This window comes from Artemia sp. Qi Xiang Cuo, chromosome 7 (assembly GCF_049724085.1).
Source record: "Artemia sp. Qi Xiang Cuo chromosome 7, ASM4972408v1, whole genome shotgun sequence".
Lineage (NCBI taxonomy): Eukaryota > Metazoa > Arthropoda > Branchiopoda > Anostraca > Artemiidae > Artemia > Artemia sp. Qi Xiang Cuo.
Genome location: NC_142800.1, coordinates 79,062,319 through 79,079,237, shown reverse-complemented (window position 1 = coordinate 79,079,237; position 16,919 = coordinate 79,062,319). Strand labels below are relative to the sequence as shown.

The following is a 16,919-nucleotide window of genomic DNA, read 5'->3' as shown; positions in this document are numbered from 1 at the left end:
TCACTGATATTTTTTAAAGTCGGTACAATCTTTAGCATCGTTGTAAACGCTTATATCTAGTGTATATCGAATGTTCATATTTGAACGTCGTGCACACGTTCATATTTGATCGTCGTGCACACGTTCATATATGATCGTCGTCCACACGTTCATGTTTGATCGTCGTGCACACGTTCATATCTGATCGTCGTGCACACGTCCACATTTGATCGTCGTGCACACGTTCATATTTGATCGTCGTGCATACGTCCATATTTGATCGTCGTGCACACGTCCATATTTGATCGTCGTGCACACGTTCATATTTGATGGTCGTGAAAACGTTCTTATTTGATGGTCGTGCACACGTTCTTATTTGATCGGCGTGCACACGTTTATATTTGATCGTCGTGCACACGTTCATATTTGATGGTCGTGCACACGTTCTTATTTGATCGTCGTGCACACGTTCATATTTGATCGTCGTGCACACGTTTATACATGATCGTCGTGCACACGTTCATATTTGACCGTCGTGCACACGTTCATATTTGATCGTCGTGCACACGTTCATATTTGATCGCCGTGCACACGTTCATATTTGATCGTCGTTTATCTATGGTCCAAGACAAAGCAGAAATAAAAAATGACACAAGTAAAACAACTGCAACCAAGTGTTCGTCCGGGTTTTTATAATTAAAATGATAGTGATCGGTGATGCTACTACAGGTATAGAGAAATTTAAAATTTAAAAAGAAACAAAAAGCCGAATCTAGTACCTTTCTAACTGATCATTACCATGAACATAGCGAAATACGCGATACTGTCAAAATATAAACGGAAAAAAAGCATTGGCTTCGTAAAGAATTTCAAATAGCAAGTACCGTAAAGCGTACGTCTTTCATAAACTGTTTGAATTTGCAAAAAAAAAATAATAACATGGCTTTCTGTGACATATTTTTTTCTAATCCTGAACAAAAGTCTTCCTAGTTATCCATTCAACGCAATTCAAATACGTCATTTGAGGAACTCTTTACTAAATTTCGTTAATAACCATGACCTCAATGTTGGAAAATAGTTGAGGCCAATTTATGGGTCATCAAAGTACTGAATCATCACTTCACTGATGATAAACCAAAAAAAGATTTTCAGCTTAGAAAACGCAATATTCTAAGGCATTTGTGGCATCAACCAGGCTCATTTCTTCTCAAGCCTTGGCGCTAAAAAAGGAAGAGTGCCAAAAAGACCAGAATTCCAAAAAAAGGAGAAATATTTACCGTTTTTTTAAAAACTTTTTTTTTTCTCCAAACTCAGTCCTTCTCAACCCAGAGTGCCAAAAAAAAGAGCGCCAAAAAAGGGATTTGGCGAAAAAAAAAGAAAAACGACGAGACAAATCTTACTGAAGATTTTTAAAAAGCCTAATTTCCTTTTTCCAAACCTATTTCTTCTGAAGACTGAGTGCCAATAATGAGAACCACCAAAAAAGACCAAATGCAAAAAAATTAACATACGGCGAGTCTTTTTCTGAACTTATTGAAATTTTTGATACGGCTTGTATCAAACTCATTTCTTTCAGTGCCAAAATGGAGAGCGCAAAAAAAAGAAATTACAATCCCTTTTTGAAAAAGAGACTTTGCGAATTTTTTTATAAAGCCTTTTTGCTTTCAACAAACTCATTTAGGCTACTCATTTCGACAAGCTCATTTCTTATAAAGTGTGACCATCAAAAAGAAATAGCGCCAGAAAGGCCCGAGTACCAAAAAAAGTAAAAATGATGATTTTGGTGTTTTAACAAACAAGTAAGGTCTAAATAGTTTGGAGACCATACAAAAAGCCTTATAATTAAGAGAATTGTAAAGGCTATTAACCCCTGAAGCATAGCAAAGCTAATAATAATGCAAAAATTCATGAAAATACCAATAAAGGTCAATGATTCGTTTCTCTCAAGACAAACCGCAGGAAAACTCAAAATAAAAAATTGAGTTTTATGGTTGATTATTCAATACGTTGACAGTTGGCCCACAGATGTTTTGTCATAAGTCAATGGGAATATCCTGTCATTTAAGGTAGTTTGGCAGTCAAACATGAAAAAAGCATATTTCAGGGCCAAAAATGTTCAATGTTTCCGGCGTGATCTATCACAGCAATCAGAGGGGGAGGTGGGGCCAATAGGAAGGCTAAAGAGAGCCATTTGGTCTTTAAAGAGCTTTTTCTGTCTGAGTGTATTCTGAAAATTTTCTTATTGCACCGGTTTCACGTCAGAGTCAATACTCATCGCAGGAAGTCGTTAATATAGCGGGCTTCGACTTTAAATACAAACTACTTGAATCGCTTTTTCTAAAATTAAGTTGTTTTTTTTTCTCTCTCTCTTTCTTAAATACAGAGACTTTGCTTAACGTTCTAGTAACTTAAACGAAAACTCTCTGACTGTAAATACACGTATACAAATATTTAGGCAAAATTAAACAATTCTGAATATTTCATTCATTTTTTACAAAGTTTTTTTTCTTTCTTTTAATATAAAGATAGAGTTAAATGTAAATGTAAAACATACAAGTAAAAAAAAATACCTTTCATAATATGATGAGCAGTAATTTGCTTCCCAGTATTGAGTGAAGTTTCGGTGTCTTTAAATACCCCTGGAGTCGAAAACGGCAGGGAAAGTACTGATTTAGTGTCCTAGAGCAAAAATTATTTGAAAAACACAAGTCTAAAAACACGAAAAAAGTACATTAACGAATAAAATAGTTGCAAAAATTTTCCCCTTGTGCAATGGGAGATTGTCCCAGGGATCCCCCACTAAGAATATTTGGAGAAAACACACTAAAATGCACGAAAAGTCAGATCTCTGCTTCTTAAATACCTTTTTCCAAGCATCAACGCCCTCCTAGGAAAGATGTCCAAACACATCCGCTAATAGTTTGGCTGTGCAAACTTTATGTTCCTCCAAAATGCAAATACACACACAGAGAGATACAAAAATAAACATATACACGAGTTGAGCATATCACAGGGAAAGCTCAGCCATTTTGCATAAAATTTTAGATCGCTCCTCGAAGGGCTCATTTTACAGAACACAGCGTTTCCAAAAATAAAGAATAAAGCCCCGTGAATTTTAGAGCCTCTAGCCATTATTGACCTTCAGAAAGTACATCCCAAAAGTGTTAAATACTAGCATGGGAAGAGGTCCTTGATCTTTATATAATTAAGTATAACCTCATGCCCTAGCTTTTCAGGAATTTGCAATACTTGTGATTTGTGCAAATTAAAAACCTTTGACAACTTTCTCATGAAATATGATTAGTGCGGAACACTTGCGGATTTGCACTACCATGAGTTGTTAGCAGTAGCCACATATCGAAATTTAGATACAATCCAAACATCAAAAATTTGACTTTAATCCAAACAAAAACTAGATTTTTAAAATATTGAAAATTTTTTTAATATTTATGAATATTAAAAAGAATTTGTGAGGATAAAATTTCAGAATTTTTAAATTTAAAATTCTGAAATTTTAAATTTCAGAATTTGTGAAATTTAATCTCATAAATTTCAGATTAAAATATGAAATTTTAAATCTGGAGAAAACGTAACTGCATATTAAAGACTAAAAATCAAAATGGATACTTTTTTAGGGAGGCTCTGGGTCAGCTTTACTGAAACTTAAGAGGCAACTCTTGTCCACTACCCATTAGTAAACGAAATAAAACCACAGCAACAACTAAAGATACTGTTCTGCACTAGCCTTTGTGCTGCAAAGAGTTTTTAATGTTAGCAGTAAATTAACAGGAGTTTTTTAGAAAGAAACGGAGTACTTACTTGGGTTGTCTGCAGGAGTGTCGGATACGCAGCGCTCCGTTCATTTGGCAAAACTCGTCTAGCTGGGAAGCAAAGATAGCTAGTTGGTTGTGGAGCAGACGCAGCTAATTGAACAAGTGGTGTGATTAATTCCATCTGAAACATATTCTTGTGAATAATATATTTGTTAACAAGTACCAACAACAAACATCGCATCTCATTAGTTTTTTAACGATTCAATTTTTTATCTTACAGGATGAAGATAGAAATTTATGTAGTTGTAACTTCCAACATGAAAAAAAGAGCTACATTTGACTACATTTACTAGAAATTCGACACACCTTAAACGTGTTTTCACTCAAAATTACTCCATAAATTTCACTCCATAGAAAACAACTATTTGAACATGATCGATAATAATGATGATAAAAAATAAATATTTATAAAAAAAAAATACTCGAAAATATCGTTTCAGTTTCGCTTATATTTGCTACACATATAGTAGAATACAAGGCAGAACTAGGGAGCGTCGCTTGTACGTGTGTAGGGGAGTGGGGTACCATAAACGTGTTTTCACTCAAGATTATCATAAAATTTCACTCCATAAAAGACGATTATTTGAACATTATCGATAATGAACTGATAAAAAATAATGAATACTCGAAAATATCGTTTCAGTTTCAGTTCGTACCTTGTCGCGTACGTCGCTTTATCCCTTCCTTTCAACAAGCCCTATAGCCGTCTCTGCCCAAGCTATACATATTTTATAATTTGAGGCCAAGCAAAAACAAAAAATACATATTATAATTTTTTAGGAGTAAACTCAGCTAAAATTTGGGGGAGAGGGCATCAGAGGAATAGACTGCTTCAAAAACAAAACATACAGATTTTAAACCTGCTAGGTTTGATAAACTGAAAACGTGCTTTTCCTAAATTTTGAGTTATCACTACAACAAGGTTGTAGTGATAATACTAGCGTTTTAACAAATCGCCGCTGTCTTGCCTAAGGGTCGTATGTGGTTTTCAGACTTCCAAGATATTTTCCAAAAACCATTTTCTAAGCTGTTTACGAAGGGAGAATCGACACACAATGTATGTTCAGGAGGGTCAAATTGTGATTCAGCATCTTCCTCTGCAGATCTTCCTCCGAAAACGGCTTTGGTAATTTGGTAATTATCTCGGAAGTTTGTCAATTGTCTCAACAGAAGTGAATTAGCTCAAGCAGGGGGGAGTGGAACTGTCCCCTCCCTAGATTTTGAGAAACAGAAAAAAAAAATAAAAAAATAATCCTTGAATCTGCATTTTCGTAAACTGTTAAGCCAAAAAATTAATTTTTTTAAGATTCACTTTTCACCAGCCCGTCGCTTCCATTCGTTACCTAGATCAAGACCAAGCTAACGAGTAAATTTTCCGATTTGTTTTTTTATATTCATAGGGAGCCAAAACGGAATTAGAAACAAGCAATAATAGATTTGTAATCTGAAAAGATACAGAATAAATACCCAAGGATAAGCTTTGCAATTATAACAAATTTAACAAAAGTAAGATCAAAGACAACATTGCTTCTCCATTATATGAATACACATTTCCGTCATGGTTTTATCGCCTTTCGCATGAACCAGCTGTTTTACGTGACTTGGATTTTTATATCATTTTCTTTGTTTTAGTTTTTTCGTCATTTCTGATACTGAATTTATTAATAAATATAATTATAATTCACTTTAATTTACATCTGCTGCACTAATGGAAACACCTTCTTTCGCTGAACGGGTCATATAGCAATGGAGCATAGAAATAAATGTAATTGGTCCAGTGTTTTTGTTTATGTAGTGTTCTAGTATGGTTTATCTCAATTAGAATTGATTTTTTTCATTTTATATTGTGATGGCCCTATGGCCTTTAGCCCAATAAAATTATTAGTATTATTGTTTTTATTACTACCATATCTATCATTATTATTATAACTATTATAGTGGAAATGTTCGCTTAGACTTTATTTTAGTCACTGTGTTGTGAAAAAGTCTCCCTCCACATAACTTTTTGTTCTTCGTACAAAAAATTTAACAATTCTCTGAAATAGTGTATCAGCAATTTAGAGGTCTACTCTACTCTTTGGGAAAAAAATTTTAGTGATGCCTAGGGTACGATTGATGAAGGCGGCTTACTTAGAAATGTTGAAGGGCCGCTCAGGTAGTGGATGGCCGTGCCAAATTAAGAGTGTATTAGATCAGTGTGGACTAAGCCATATGTAGGGGGATGGCTTAGGGCTCGAGGATATGGGGGATCAAGTAATTTGAGTAGTTGAAAAGATTTTACAGGGCCAAGAAATACAGGCATGGCAGGCCCAGCGATCAATTTCGAATTCACTGCGTCTTTATTGCCGGTCGAAGGAGATTTGGGGTGAAGTTTTATTTTTTAAGGTGGGTTTGAATAAAAATGAAATTAAGCTATTAAATGAAATGAGTGCTGATAATTTGCCACTGGGCCAAAGAAGAAAGTTTATCAGGAGGGAAAAGTCAAAGGCTGGTCCTTATTTTTGTCCTATGTGTGGGGGTTTAGACGAGAGCGTGTATCACTTGATGTGTGAATGTGAGGAGGTGAGTGATTGGAAACTGGAAGTGTTTGGTAGGGGGGATTATGATTTTGAGTGGTTGGTGAATGTGTGTGCGGATGATGGGTATCCGAAGCTTGGCACGATTCCTTCGTCTCGCGATGAATCATAGAAGTAGATTTCTGTAGGATTATGTTAGGATTTGTGCAATTTCTTTGTAATTGTTCTTTGTTTATATTTTTTGCCATGGCCTATTGGCTTTTAACGCAAATAAATTCTATTCTAATTCTATTACCATGAGGCTAACCTTTCAACTGTTTACTTTTATTGGTTGTCACAGAAGAAAAGGTGTGTAAAGATTGACAAAACACACGCCGTTTGTTTTCAACACAAAGATTTTGACAGTTGCCATTGTTGCTAATAATTTTCTGCTAGTCGTGTTAACAGAATTTAATAAATAAAAATATAGTGAAAGCGGGTAAAATATTTTAAATAAAGCAGTAGACAAAACCACAAAAAGCAACAAACTTTAAATAATAAAGAAATCAGAATATTTCGAAATCATGTCCGGAAGCCTTTATTAACGAAGAAAAAACAACAACAACAAAAAAATAAAAACTTCGGGGCACTTTCCGAAGTTGCCCGCCTCCCCAGTGAAATAAATCTTATTCGCATGGCTGGAATGGAGTGCCGATTTTGCCAAATTTCTTATTATAAAACTTCGCAATATCTCTGGTAGGTAGCGTTTCCTCTTTCTTTTCTTGATATATTTACCGATCATTTGGTCGTATCATTTTGGCAATCCTTAATCAATGCCCTGACATAATGCGCTGACGAGAACAGGCTGAATATTCAGCCTGTCCGTTGGAGCTGTTCCGGTGTTGTGAGATTGTTTGGGATCTCTGCTCCGTCATAAGTTCCTTTACCCATCCCCAGCTTGAATGGCCTCATAGTGGCATCATGTTGGACCTTTCATGAGTTTTTCTAACCAAATCTGTGACTGCTTAAATCGCTACAGGGTGACTTTGAGGAGTGCCGCCCCTCAGGGATATTATAGCCTGGTAAACGACACAGCACTTGCACTGGATTCTGATGAATAGATAATTTTTCTGGGTTTTTTATGGGGGGGGGGGCTGAAAAACCTCTTCCTAGATAAGTTATCTCTTATGGGTTGCCTCCAAGTAATAGCATAATATTTATATGCATGAATATATAATGAGTAGCAGGTAATAGGCCTGAGATTTTCTGTACAGGGCTTCGACTCTTGTTGGTAGATGAGAATCGCCAAGCGTGGAAAACCACGGTGTTACCTCTACTGAATTTACTAGGGGTTTCAGTTTTAAGCCGGCTTAAGCGCTTCATGTAGACTTGAGAAGAGGTGTTAGTCCCTGTCTTGCGCTAGTTCTGGGATTACTGCTTTTCCTGACACTAATATAATTCAATGATTTAAAGAATATGAAGATTTCAGCTTGCAATGTTACGACGTAAAAAAAAAAAAAAAAAAAAAAAAAAAAAAAAAAAAAAAAACACCGTATCGACATTTTGACTGACAAATTCCGACGGTCCGAAGTGGACTTATTAGGATTTTTATAAACTCATATCCCAGGGGTAGGAAATATCCCAGGGGTAGGAAACAAGAGATTAGGTGATAAAGAATTTATTTACTTAAAAATAAATACTTTAAAGTATTTATCTGGTAAACCCTATAAGGATATGACCTTCGCTGAAGCTCTTCTATCAGCTGAATCAAACTTAAAAAACTTTAAACTTTACTTAAAAAACTGTTTTCGCATGATGACCAATGGTCAGCTACCTATCCCCTGATTCAACGCCTTCGGCCAGGAGTGCGATGCGTGTTTGGAGGCAAATCATCCAACGCTTCCTGTGTTTGCCTGTGTTTTTCCCTCAGATTTCTCCAGGTGCCCATTTAGAGCAACTCTGGGTCGACTCTGGCTGAGCTTACAGAGTCGCACCATTGACCCCATATCTATAAGTTATCTCTAACGTCACAATCACCATATTTACAAAGCTCATTTACCCCACTATCAGCACCTTGAGCCTTGTTATTTTTTAATCTTATTTTGTACTGTCACTAATTCTTCCTCACAAATTTCTTTAATTCGCATTTTAATACTTTCTCCGCTTTCTTTACATTCCTGTTTATTTTCATTTGATCTATTACTTAAACTATTCTTATACAAGCCCCTACTCCTCTTTATTAAACATAAAGCATTTTCTCTAATATTCCTAGCTGCATTTCTTACTTCCCTCCCTAAAACACCATCAACGTCCTAAAAAACTATTTTCATCAACATTGCCATCATCCATCTTCTACATTGCCCTGGCTGAGTGGTTAACGCACTTGCCTTCAAATCCTTTATCCGTGAGGACGAGGGTTCTAGTCCCCATGTCGCTGGTTCTTTGGTTTAGAAGGGGGGTCAGTGGTGTGACTCTTTAAGCTCAGCCAGAGTCGAACCAGTTCTAAATGGGTACCTGAAGAAATCTGGGGAAGGTAGGGACTGTGAAGTCTAATGCCGTGTTCTTTACCTTCTTTTTCTGTACCTTATCTTAAACATTGTCAAAATTTTTCCTGGCGCTTCAGGGCGCAAGAATAGGTTAGAAAATTAGTGTCAAGAAGACTAAGTCGCTAAAACTACGACTAAGTGAAGGCGAAGAGGCGATGTTGGGTAACGAAAAGATCGATCAAGTGGACAGCGTCATTTATCAAGATAGTATTATTAGTAAGGACGGCGAGTGCAGTGAAGAGGCTAAAAGTGGAATAGCCAAGGCCCAGGGTGTTTTTCACAGTTGATAGAAGTTTGGAAGAATAGCATAAGTGTTTAAATGAAGACTAGGATACTGGAAGCTACAGTGATGACAGTGCTCAAGTATTGCTGTGAAACGTGGGCGCTCCCAAAAAATGGAAGAGGAGTTGCTATATGTTTTCCAGAGAAATTGCCTACGGATTGTTTGGGGTATTCGTTAACTGACCGTATCTCAAACAGTAAGCAACATGAAAAATGTGGTTAAATATCGCTTTCTATGGCTATAATAATATGAAGGATGAGACGGCTAGGAGACGTTTTAAGAATGAAGGATGACAGATTGCCAATGATTAACCTTGTCGGACATACGACAAGCGGGTCGTCCCCGAATAGGGTGGGAGGATGTCATAAAAAAAGATTTAATGGAAATGGGGACTTCTTGGTAGGGCATAAAGAGAGAGGCTTTGAATAGATTGGGATAGAGGAGGAGAATGAGTAGCTGTGTTGGCCTCAGGCGGCTTGGTACTGAAGTGAATTTTTAGCAGTAGTAGTAGTTAATCAATGCGTTTGCCATTCTTTACTATCTAGCTTACTAAATTAGTTATCTACTAGCTTATTTTGACCCAAAAAGTATTGTTAAAACCTTACCATGGGTGGGTTTTCAGTTTTAAAGCAGTCCAAGTATAGAGACAGCTCCTCTGTGTCCAACTTACGCGCTCCAAGCAGAGTAATTAGTTCTAATATTGCAACTCTTGGCTCTGAAAAATATACAGCGTTTAGGACGGTTATTTGTTTGGCAGTGCGTAGCCCATATTGTATTGATAGAAAGAATTTGGATTCATTATTAGAAAATCATTAATTTATAAACAACAAATAAACTAAGAAGAACAATAGGAAATTGTTTCTGCAAGACAGTGGAATTCCAAACTTTAAATGAATATTTCGACCCTGTGTCCATGGGCCGTCCTCAGTATAAGACAAATGAAAATATAAGAGAGAAACTTACATCAAAATACGACCATTAAAACTATAAACAAAATTAAAACAACCCTAGCATCCTTACTTGAACGAAGTTCAACCATGTTCAACCTTACTTCAACGAAGTTGAGTCCTGGTTGAACTTCATTGAAGTAAGGATACTAGGGCTGTTTCAACATTTTTTTAGCCTTAATGGTCACATTTTACTGTAAGTTTATCTTTTATATTTCATTTGTCTTATGCTGAGGACGGTACTTGGACATACGGTCGAAATATTCATTTAGAGTTTGGAATTCCACTTTCGTACGGGAAAAAATTCTCTATTGTTCTACTAGTTAATTTGTCGTTTATGATTGAAAGGCAGTGTGGTCTTCGTTGCTATCATCAATTTAACAAAAAAAAAACAATAGAGCGAAGTTGAAATTTATAAAATTTATAACAAATTAAAATTATTGCTTCGTAGTTTATGCAACATATATCTCAAATACTGGTTCGAATAAACTGACCTGTAATATTTCCACTTTTCAGAAAATAAAAATCAATGCAACAAAGCACAACTAGGAGCAGAAAGTCCTTTGAGTACCTTGCAGAAAATAACAGAATAATATATGAGAATCTCAATAGAATTTCAAAGGTCATGAAATCGAAAGTGCTAGTAGTGCTAACCTTCTTGTTGATTCTTGATTCTTGTTGTTTTTTTATTTTTTTGTTGTTTTTTTTTAGCACTGAGGACGACTTGGCGGAGGTCCTTGTCGAAATATTTGCTGGTTTTTCGTCTTCATATTTACCACTGGCTGACAAAATCCTCGTTTTCTCATCCTTTTTTTGGTTTTATTCATCATTTATTATTTCCTTTCCTCTCTTAGCTTCAAACGTTTATTTTACCTGTTACTAGAGGCCATCCAAAATTGCGCGGAATTCTGTCATTTAATGACCGTACATGATGGCCCGGCTTTAAGGAAAACAGCCAAAGCCAACATAATATTTATTAAATAGCCAAAGAAAGACCAAGTCGTAATTCAGCGGGGTAGATGCCAAAGAAAACAATATGATACCTCCCCCCCGCAGATTATCCCCCCGGAAAATACCCCCCCCCCCCCCGTGGAAAAGAAAGCTTTCCAAATTTAAGAATTTTATTTGAGTTTTATTTTTTTTATTTCCGTAGGGGAAAGGAGTTTTGGTACTTGTGTATTATGGGCAACTAACTCAAGTTTATGCTGTGTAAAACTCGAGAACAAAACCGGTTTCTTCGTTAGTTTCTTTCAGCTTAGCACGAGACAAGACAAAGACAAGGGACAGAATATATTTTCCACGGAGGTATTTTCCGCGGGGGTATTTTCCGGGGGGGGGGGTAATCGCCAGGGGGGTAAAGGCCAACCACCGGCTTATAATAATGTGAATAAACACAGAAAAGAAAAAGAAATAAGATAACTAAATTAAATTATATTACCAATCAGGGCTCCTTAAAGAGATAGGACCCGCCAATTGGTTGCCAAGGATTGGCTGTAATATTGTTTCACTAGCCATAATATTTATTTCCGTGTAAATAATGGCATTCCTTATAATGTTAAGGTAATTGTAAAAAGAACAATACAACTTTAAAAGTAAAACTTCACCCAAAAATCAAAATTTCACGTTTTGGGGGGAGGTTGTGGATCATATATATATTTATATATTTATATATATATATATATATATATATATATATATATATATATATATATATATATATATATATATATATATATATATATATATATATATATATATATATATATATATTTATATATATATATATATATATATATATATATATATATATATATATACATGGGCGCCCATAAGCTGAATTCAGGGGGGGCAAACTTCGTCTAATTGCTACTTTTAATGCTATATAATAAAAATCTCAGAAAAAATATGAAAATAAGGCAGCATCATTCAGCCAGGGGGGCAAGAGCCCCCCCCTGCCCCCCCATATGGGCGCCCATGTGTGTGTGTGTGTGTGTGTGTGTGTGTGTGTGTGTGTGTGTATATATATATATATATATATATATATATATATATATATATATATATATATATATATGTGTATATATATATATATATATATATATATATATATATATATATATATATATATATATATATGACGTAGTTAATTTCGGAGACCACACTGCCTTTCCATGACGATAAATAAAAGTTCAAATAGGGATAAAATCCTTTTAATAGACAGTGATGATAGAAATTCACAAAAATACCAGATATTTCGGTCACATATACAGTGACCGTCATCTGTAGTAAATCAGTTTAACTACTGATGACGGTCACTGTATATGTGACCGAAATATCTGGTATTTTTGTGAATATCTATCATCACTGTCTATTAAAAGGATTTTATCCCTATTTGAACTTTTATTTATATATATATATATATATATATATATATATATATTTATATATATATATATATATATATATATATATATATATATATATATATATATATATATATATATATATATATATATATATATATATATATATATATATATATATATATAATATACGAGTATATATCGTATATTATATATATATATATATATATATATATATATCTTATATATATATAGTACCAAGAGCCCGGCAGCGAAGCGGCAGGCTTCAATATATTGATTCTCATTGTCGGTTGTCTTCTAACCGCAGACAATTTGCTGTCTTTGCATACCGTTGTCTTTTCAAAGATATTTCATTATTAAAGTTAGTCCGCAGACAATTTCAGACATTTTGCTGTGTTTTCATAATGCGGTCTTTTAAAAGATTAAATAAAAAAAAACAAGTTTTTTTAACTGAAAGTAAGGAACGACGTTAAAAATTAAAACGAAAAGAAATTATTCCGTATATGAAGGGGGCTGTCCCCTCCTCAACGCCTCGCTCTTTACGCTAAAGTTTTTTTATTGTTTAAAAAAATAGAGTTGTGAGAAAGTCAAACTTTAGCGTAAAGAGCGAGGCGTTGAGGAGGGGACAGCCCCTTCATTTACGGAATAATTTCTGTTCGTTTTAAATTTCAACGTCTTTCCATAATTTCAGTAAAAAAAACTTGTTTTTTTTATCTATTTTTTGTACGTTTTTGAATTAATTAATGTTTTTATTTTGGGTACCCGTACATTAATAATTAAAAAAAAAATTGAATATTATATTTGGTTAAATGTCTTTCTCGAAACGTGTTTAATTTTATTTACTAACGCTTTTATTAGTAATAAATATACGTAACTTAGAATTAACTTACGTAACGAACTTCTATATTCATAAATTTTTAACACGTATATTAGGGGGTTCGCCCCTAGTCAATACCCTGCTCTTTAAACTATAGTTCGAATTTTTTTTCCAGTTCTTTAAAAATGACCTCTTAATCACAATCAGTTGATCAGTTGAAAAACTTGTTTTTTTTATTTAATTCCTGATCTTTTTCTTTAATAATGCTGGGAAATCCGGCGCCCCCTTCATAGCAATGTCCCTTCCCCCATGAAAACTTCCTTCATGGAAATATCCTTCCATATAGCCCCCGACCCTCTCCTTCCCCCACCTACCAGAAAAAATCTCCTCTGAAAAAGTCTGTATACTTCCCAATAACCAATACTATATGTTAACATTGAGTAAAGTTCATAACTTTCAGCCCTCCCCTGGGGACTTTGGGGGATCAAGTCATCCTAAAAGACATTTTTATCATATTTTCGACCATGCTGAACAAAATGGCTATCTCAAAATTTTGATCGGGTGACTTTGGGAAGAAATAGGAGCGTAGGAGGGGGCTTAGTTGCCCTCCATTTTTTTGGTCAGTTAAAAAGGGGACTAGAAATTTCAATGTTCATTCCAATGAGCCCCCCCACTATATTTTAGGACCACTGGGCCGATACGATCACCCCTGGGGAAAAACAAACAAACAAACAAACAAACAAATAAACACGCATCCGTGATCTGTCTTCTGGCAAAAAATGGAAAATTCCACATTTTTGTAGATAGGAGCTTGAAACCTCTACAGTAGGGTTCTCTGATACGCTGAATATGATTGTGTTATTTTCATTAAGGTTCTATAACTTTTATGGGGTCTTTCCCCCTTTTTTCTAAAATCATCCACATTTTCTCAGGCACATAACTTTTGATGTGTAAGATTAAACTTTATTAAATTTATATATTTGAAATCAGAATTAAAATCTGATTCTCTTGATGTATCTATTGGTATCAAAACCCCATGTTTTAGAGTTTTGGTTACCATTGAGCCGGGTCGCTCCTTACTTACAGTTTATTACCACGAACTGTTTGATTTGATAATTAAAGCAAGTCCAATTTCTAACATCGATATCTGCTAAGCTTCAAACTCTCGGTTTCCTTTTTTAATGTTTTTGAATTGTTGTAATCCCTTGTTAAAATATATACAAATATTATTGCAATTACAAGTTTTTTGCTCTTTACACAATTTAATGTCTTTTCATACTGAAGTCTTTTCAAAGATATTTGATTATTAAAGCAAGTCCAATTTCTAACAACGATTTCTACTAAGCTTCAAACTTTGGTTTTCTTTTTTGAGGTTTTTGAATTGTTATAATCCTTTGTTAAAATATACACAATTTTTAGCAATTACCAGTTTTTTGCTCTTTGCGCAATTTAATGTCTTTTCATACTAAGGGCTTTTCAAAGATATTTGATTATTGAAGCTAGTCCGATTTTTAACAACGATATGTAGGCTACTAAGCTTCAAACTTTTGGTTTTCTTTTTTAAGGTTTTGAATTATCGTAATCCCTTGCCAAAATATATGCAAATATTTTGCAATTACCATTTTTTGCTCTTTACACAATTTAATGTCTTTTCAAAGATATTTGATTTTTTGAAGCTAGTCCGATTTCTAACAACGATTAAATAAAAAAAACTAGTTTTTTTAAACTGAAAGTAAGGAGCGACATTAAAACTTAAAACGAACAGAAATTATTCCGTATATGAAAGGGGCTGTCCCCTCCTCAACGCTTCGCTCTTTATGCTAAATTTTTATATTGTTTTGAAAAATAAAGCTGTGAGACAGAGTCAAACTTTTAGCGAAAAGGGCAAGGTGTTGAGGAAGGGACAGTCCCGTTCATTTACGGTATCATTTTTGTTCGTTTTTAGTTTTAATGTCGCTCCTTACTTTCAGTTTAAAAAACTAGTTTTTTTTATTTAATTTCTGATCGTTTTTTAAATAATGCTTGGAAATCCGGCGCCCCCTTCATAGAAATGCCCCTTACCCCAAAGAAACATCCTCCACGGAAATATTCTCCAGAGTAACCCCCTCCTCTAGCCCCCCCCCCTCCAGAAAAAATCCTTCCTGAAAATGGTTGTATACTTCCCAATAACCAATAAATAATGCTGGCAAGTCCGGCGCCCCTTCATGGAAATTTCCCTTCCCCCATGAAAATTTCCTTCATGAACAGATCCCCCAACATAACCACCGACCCACCCTTCCCTCCCACAACCAGAAAAAAAACCTCCTGAAAACTTCAGTATACTTCCCAATAACCAAACCTATATGTTAACCGTGGGTAAAGTTCATAACTTTTAGCCCGCCCGCTGGGAACTTCGGGGGATTAAGTCATCCTAAAAGACATATTTATCATATTTTCGACCATGCTGAACAAAATGGCTATCTAAAAATTTTGATCGGGTGACTTTGGGAAAAAATAAGCGTGGGAGGGGGCCTAGTTGCCCTCCATTTTTTTTGGTCAATCAAAAAGGGAACTAGAAATTTTAATTTCTGTTCAAATGCGCTCTTCCTCTATTTTCTTGGCCCACTGGGTCTATACGATCACCCCTGGGGAAAAAAAAAAAAAACAAATAAAAACGTAGCCGTGATCTTTCTTCTGGCAAAAAGTGTAAAATTACACAGTTTCGTAGATAGGAGCTTCAAAACTCTAAAGAAGGGTTCTCTGATATGCTGAATATGATTGTGTTATTTTTATTAAGTTTTTGTAATTTTTAGGGGGTCTTACCCCCTTTTTTCGAAAATCAGCCAAATTTTCTCAGGCACGTAAATTTTTATGGGTAGCAGTAAAATTGATGAAAGTTATCTATTTGAAATCAGCATTGAAATTTGATTCTTTTGATATATTTATTGGTATCAAAAACCCGTTTTCTAGAGTTTCGGTTACCATTGAGCCGGGTCGCTCCTTACTTACAGTTCGTTACCACGAACTGTTTGATATGTACTAAGCTTAAAAGTTTTGGTTTTCTTTTTTAACGTTTTTGAACTGGTGTAACCCCTTGTCAAAATAGAGAATCATCATTTGTCATAATTGAAAATTTTCGTTTTTTGGGCCTTCCTACTGACATAATATAAATGGTTGCGTGCAAACCTAAGGGCTTAATCACATAGCGAGTTGATTTTATCTAACAAAAAACAAACAGATTTTAAAATGTTCAGGTATTTTTCTAGTTTGAATTAAAACATTAAAAAATATATATATATATATATATATATATATATATATATATATATATATATATATATATATATATATATATATATATATATATATATATATATATATATATATATATATATATATATATATATATATATTCTGTATTAAACCCCGATACTAATTCAAACTCTCCTTCAGCTAAATCAAAGGGGGTCTGATTAGTTTCTGCCAGACTTGTAATAAATCAGCAAACTCTTAAGATTAAAAGAACATTAGTTTGTGGAGCTAAAGGAGAGATAAATATATATATATATATATATATATATATATATATATATATATATATATATATATATATAAAAAAATATATATATATATATATATATATATATATATATATA

General features: G+C 34.4%; 1 protein-coding gene across 3 annotated transcripts in view; it reads right to left on the bottom strand.

The window, feature by feature from the left end:
- The window catches only part of mv (lysosomal-trafficking regulator mauve), a 329,493-nt gene that overhangs the window by 224,550 nt on the left and 88,024 nt on the right, over positions 1–16,919 (bottom strand). For all 3 annotated transcript variants that reach the window (XM_089092605.1, XM_089092607.1, XM_089092608.1), the window contains exons 8-10: positions 9,742–9,851; positions 3,799–3,933; positions 2,550–2,658 (exon numbers count right to left, since the gene is read on the bottom strand). In XM_089092605.1, the coding sequence (XP_088948731.1) occupies positions 2,550–2,658; positions 3,799–3,933; positions 9,742–9,851 (354 nt within the window). The remainder of the gene's footprint in view (positions 1–2,549; positions 2,659–3,798; positions 3,934–9,741; positions 9,852–16,919) is intronic.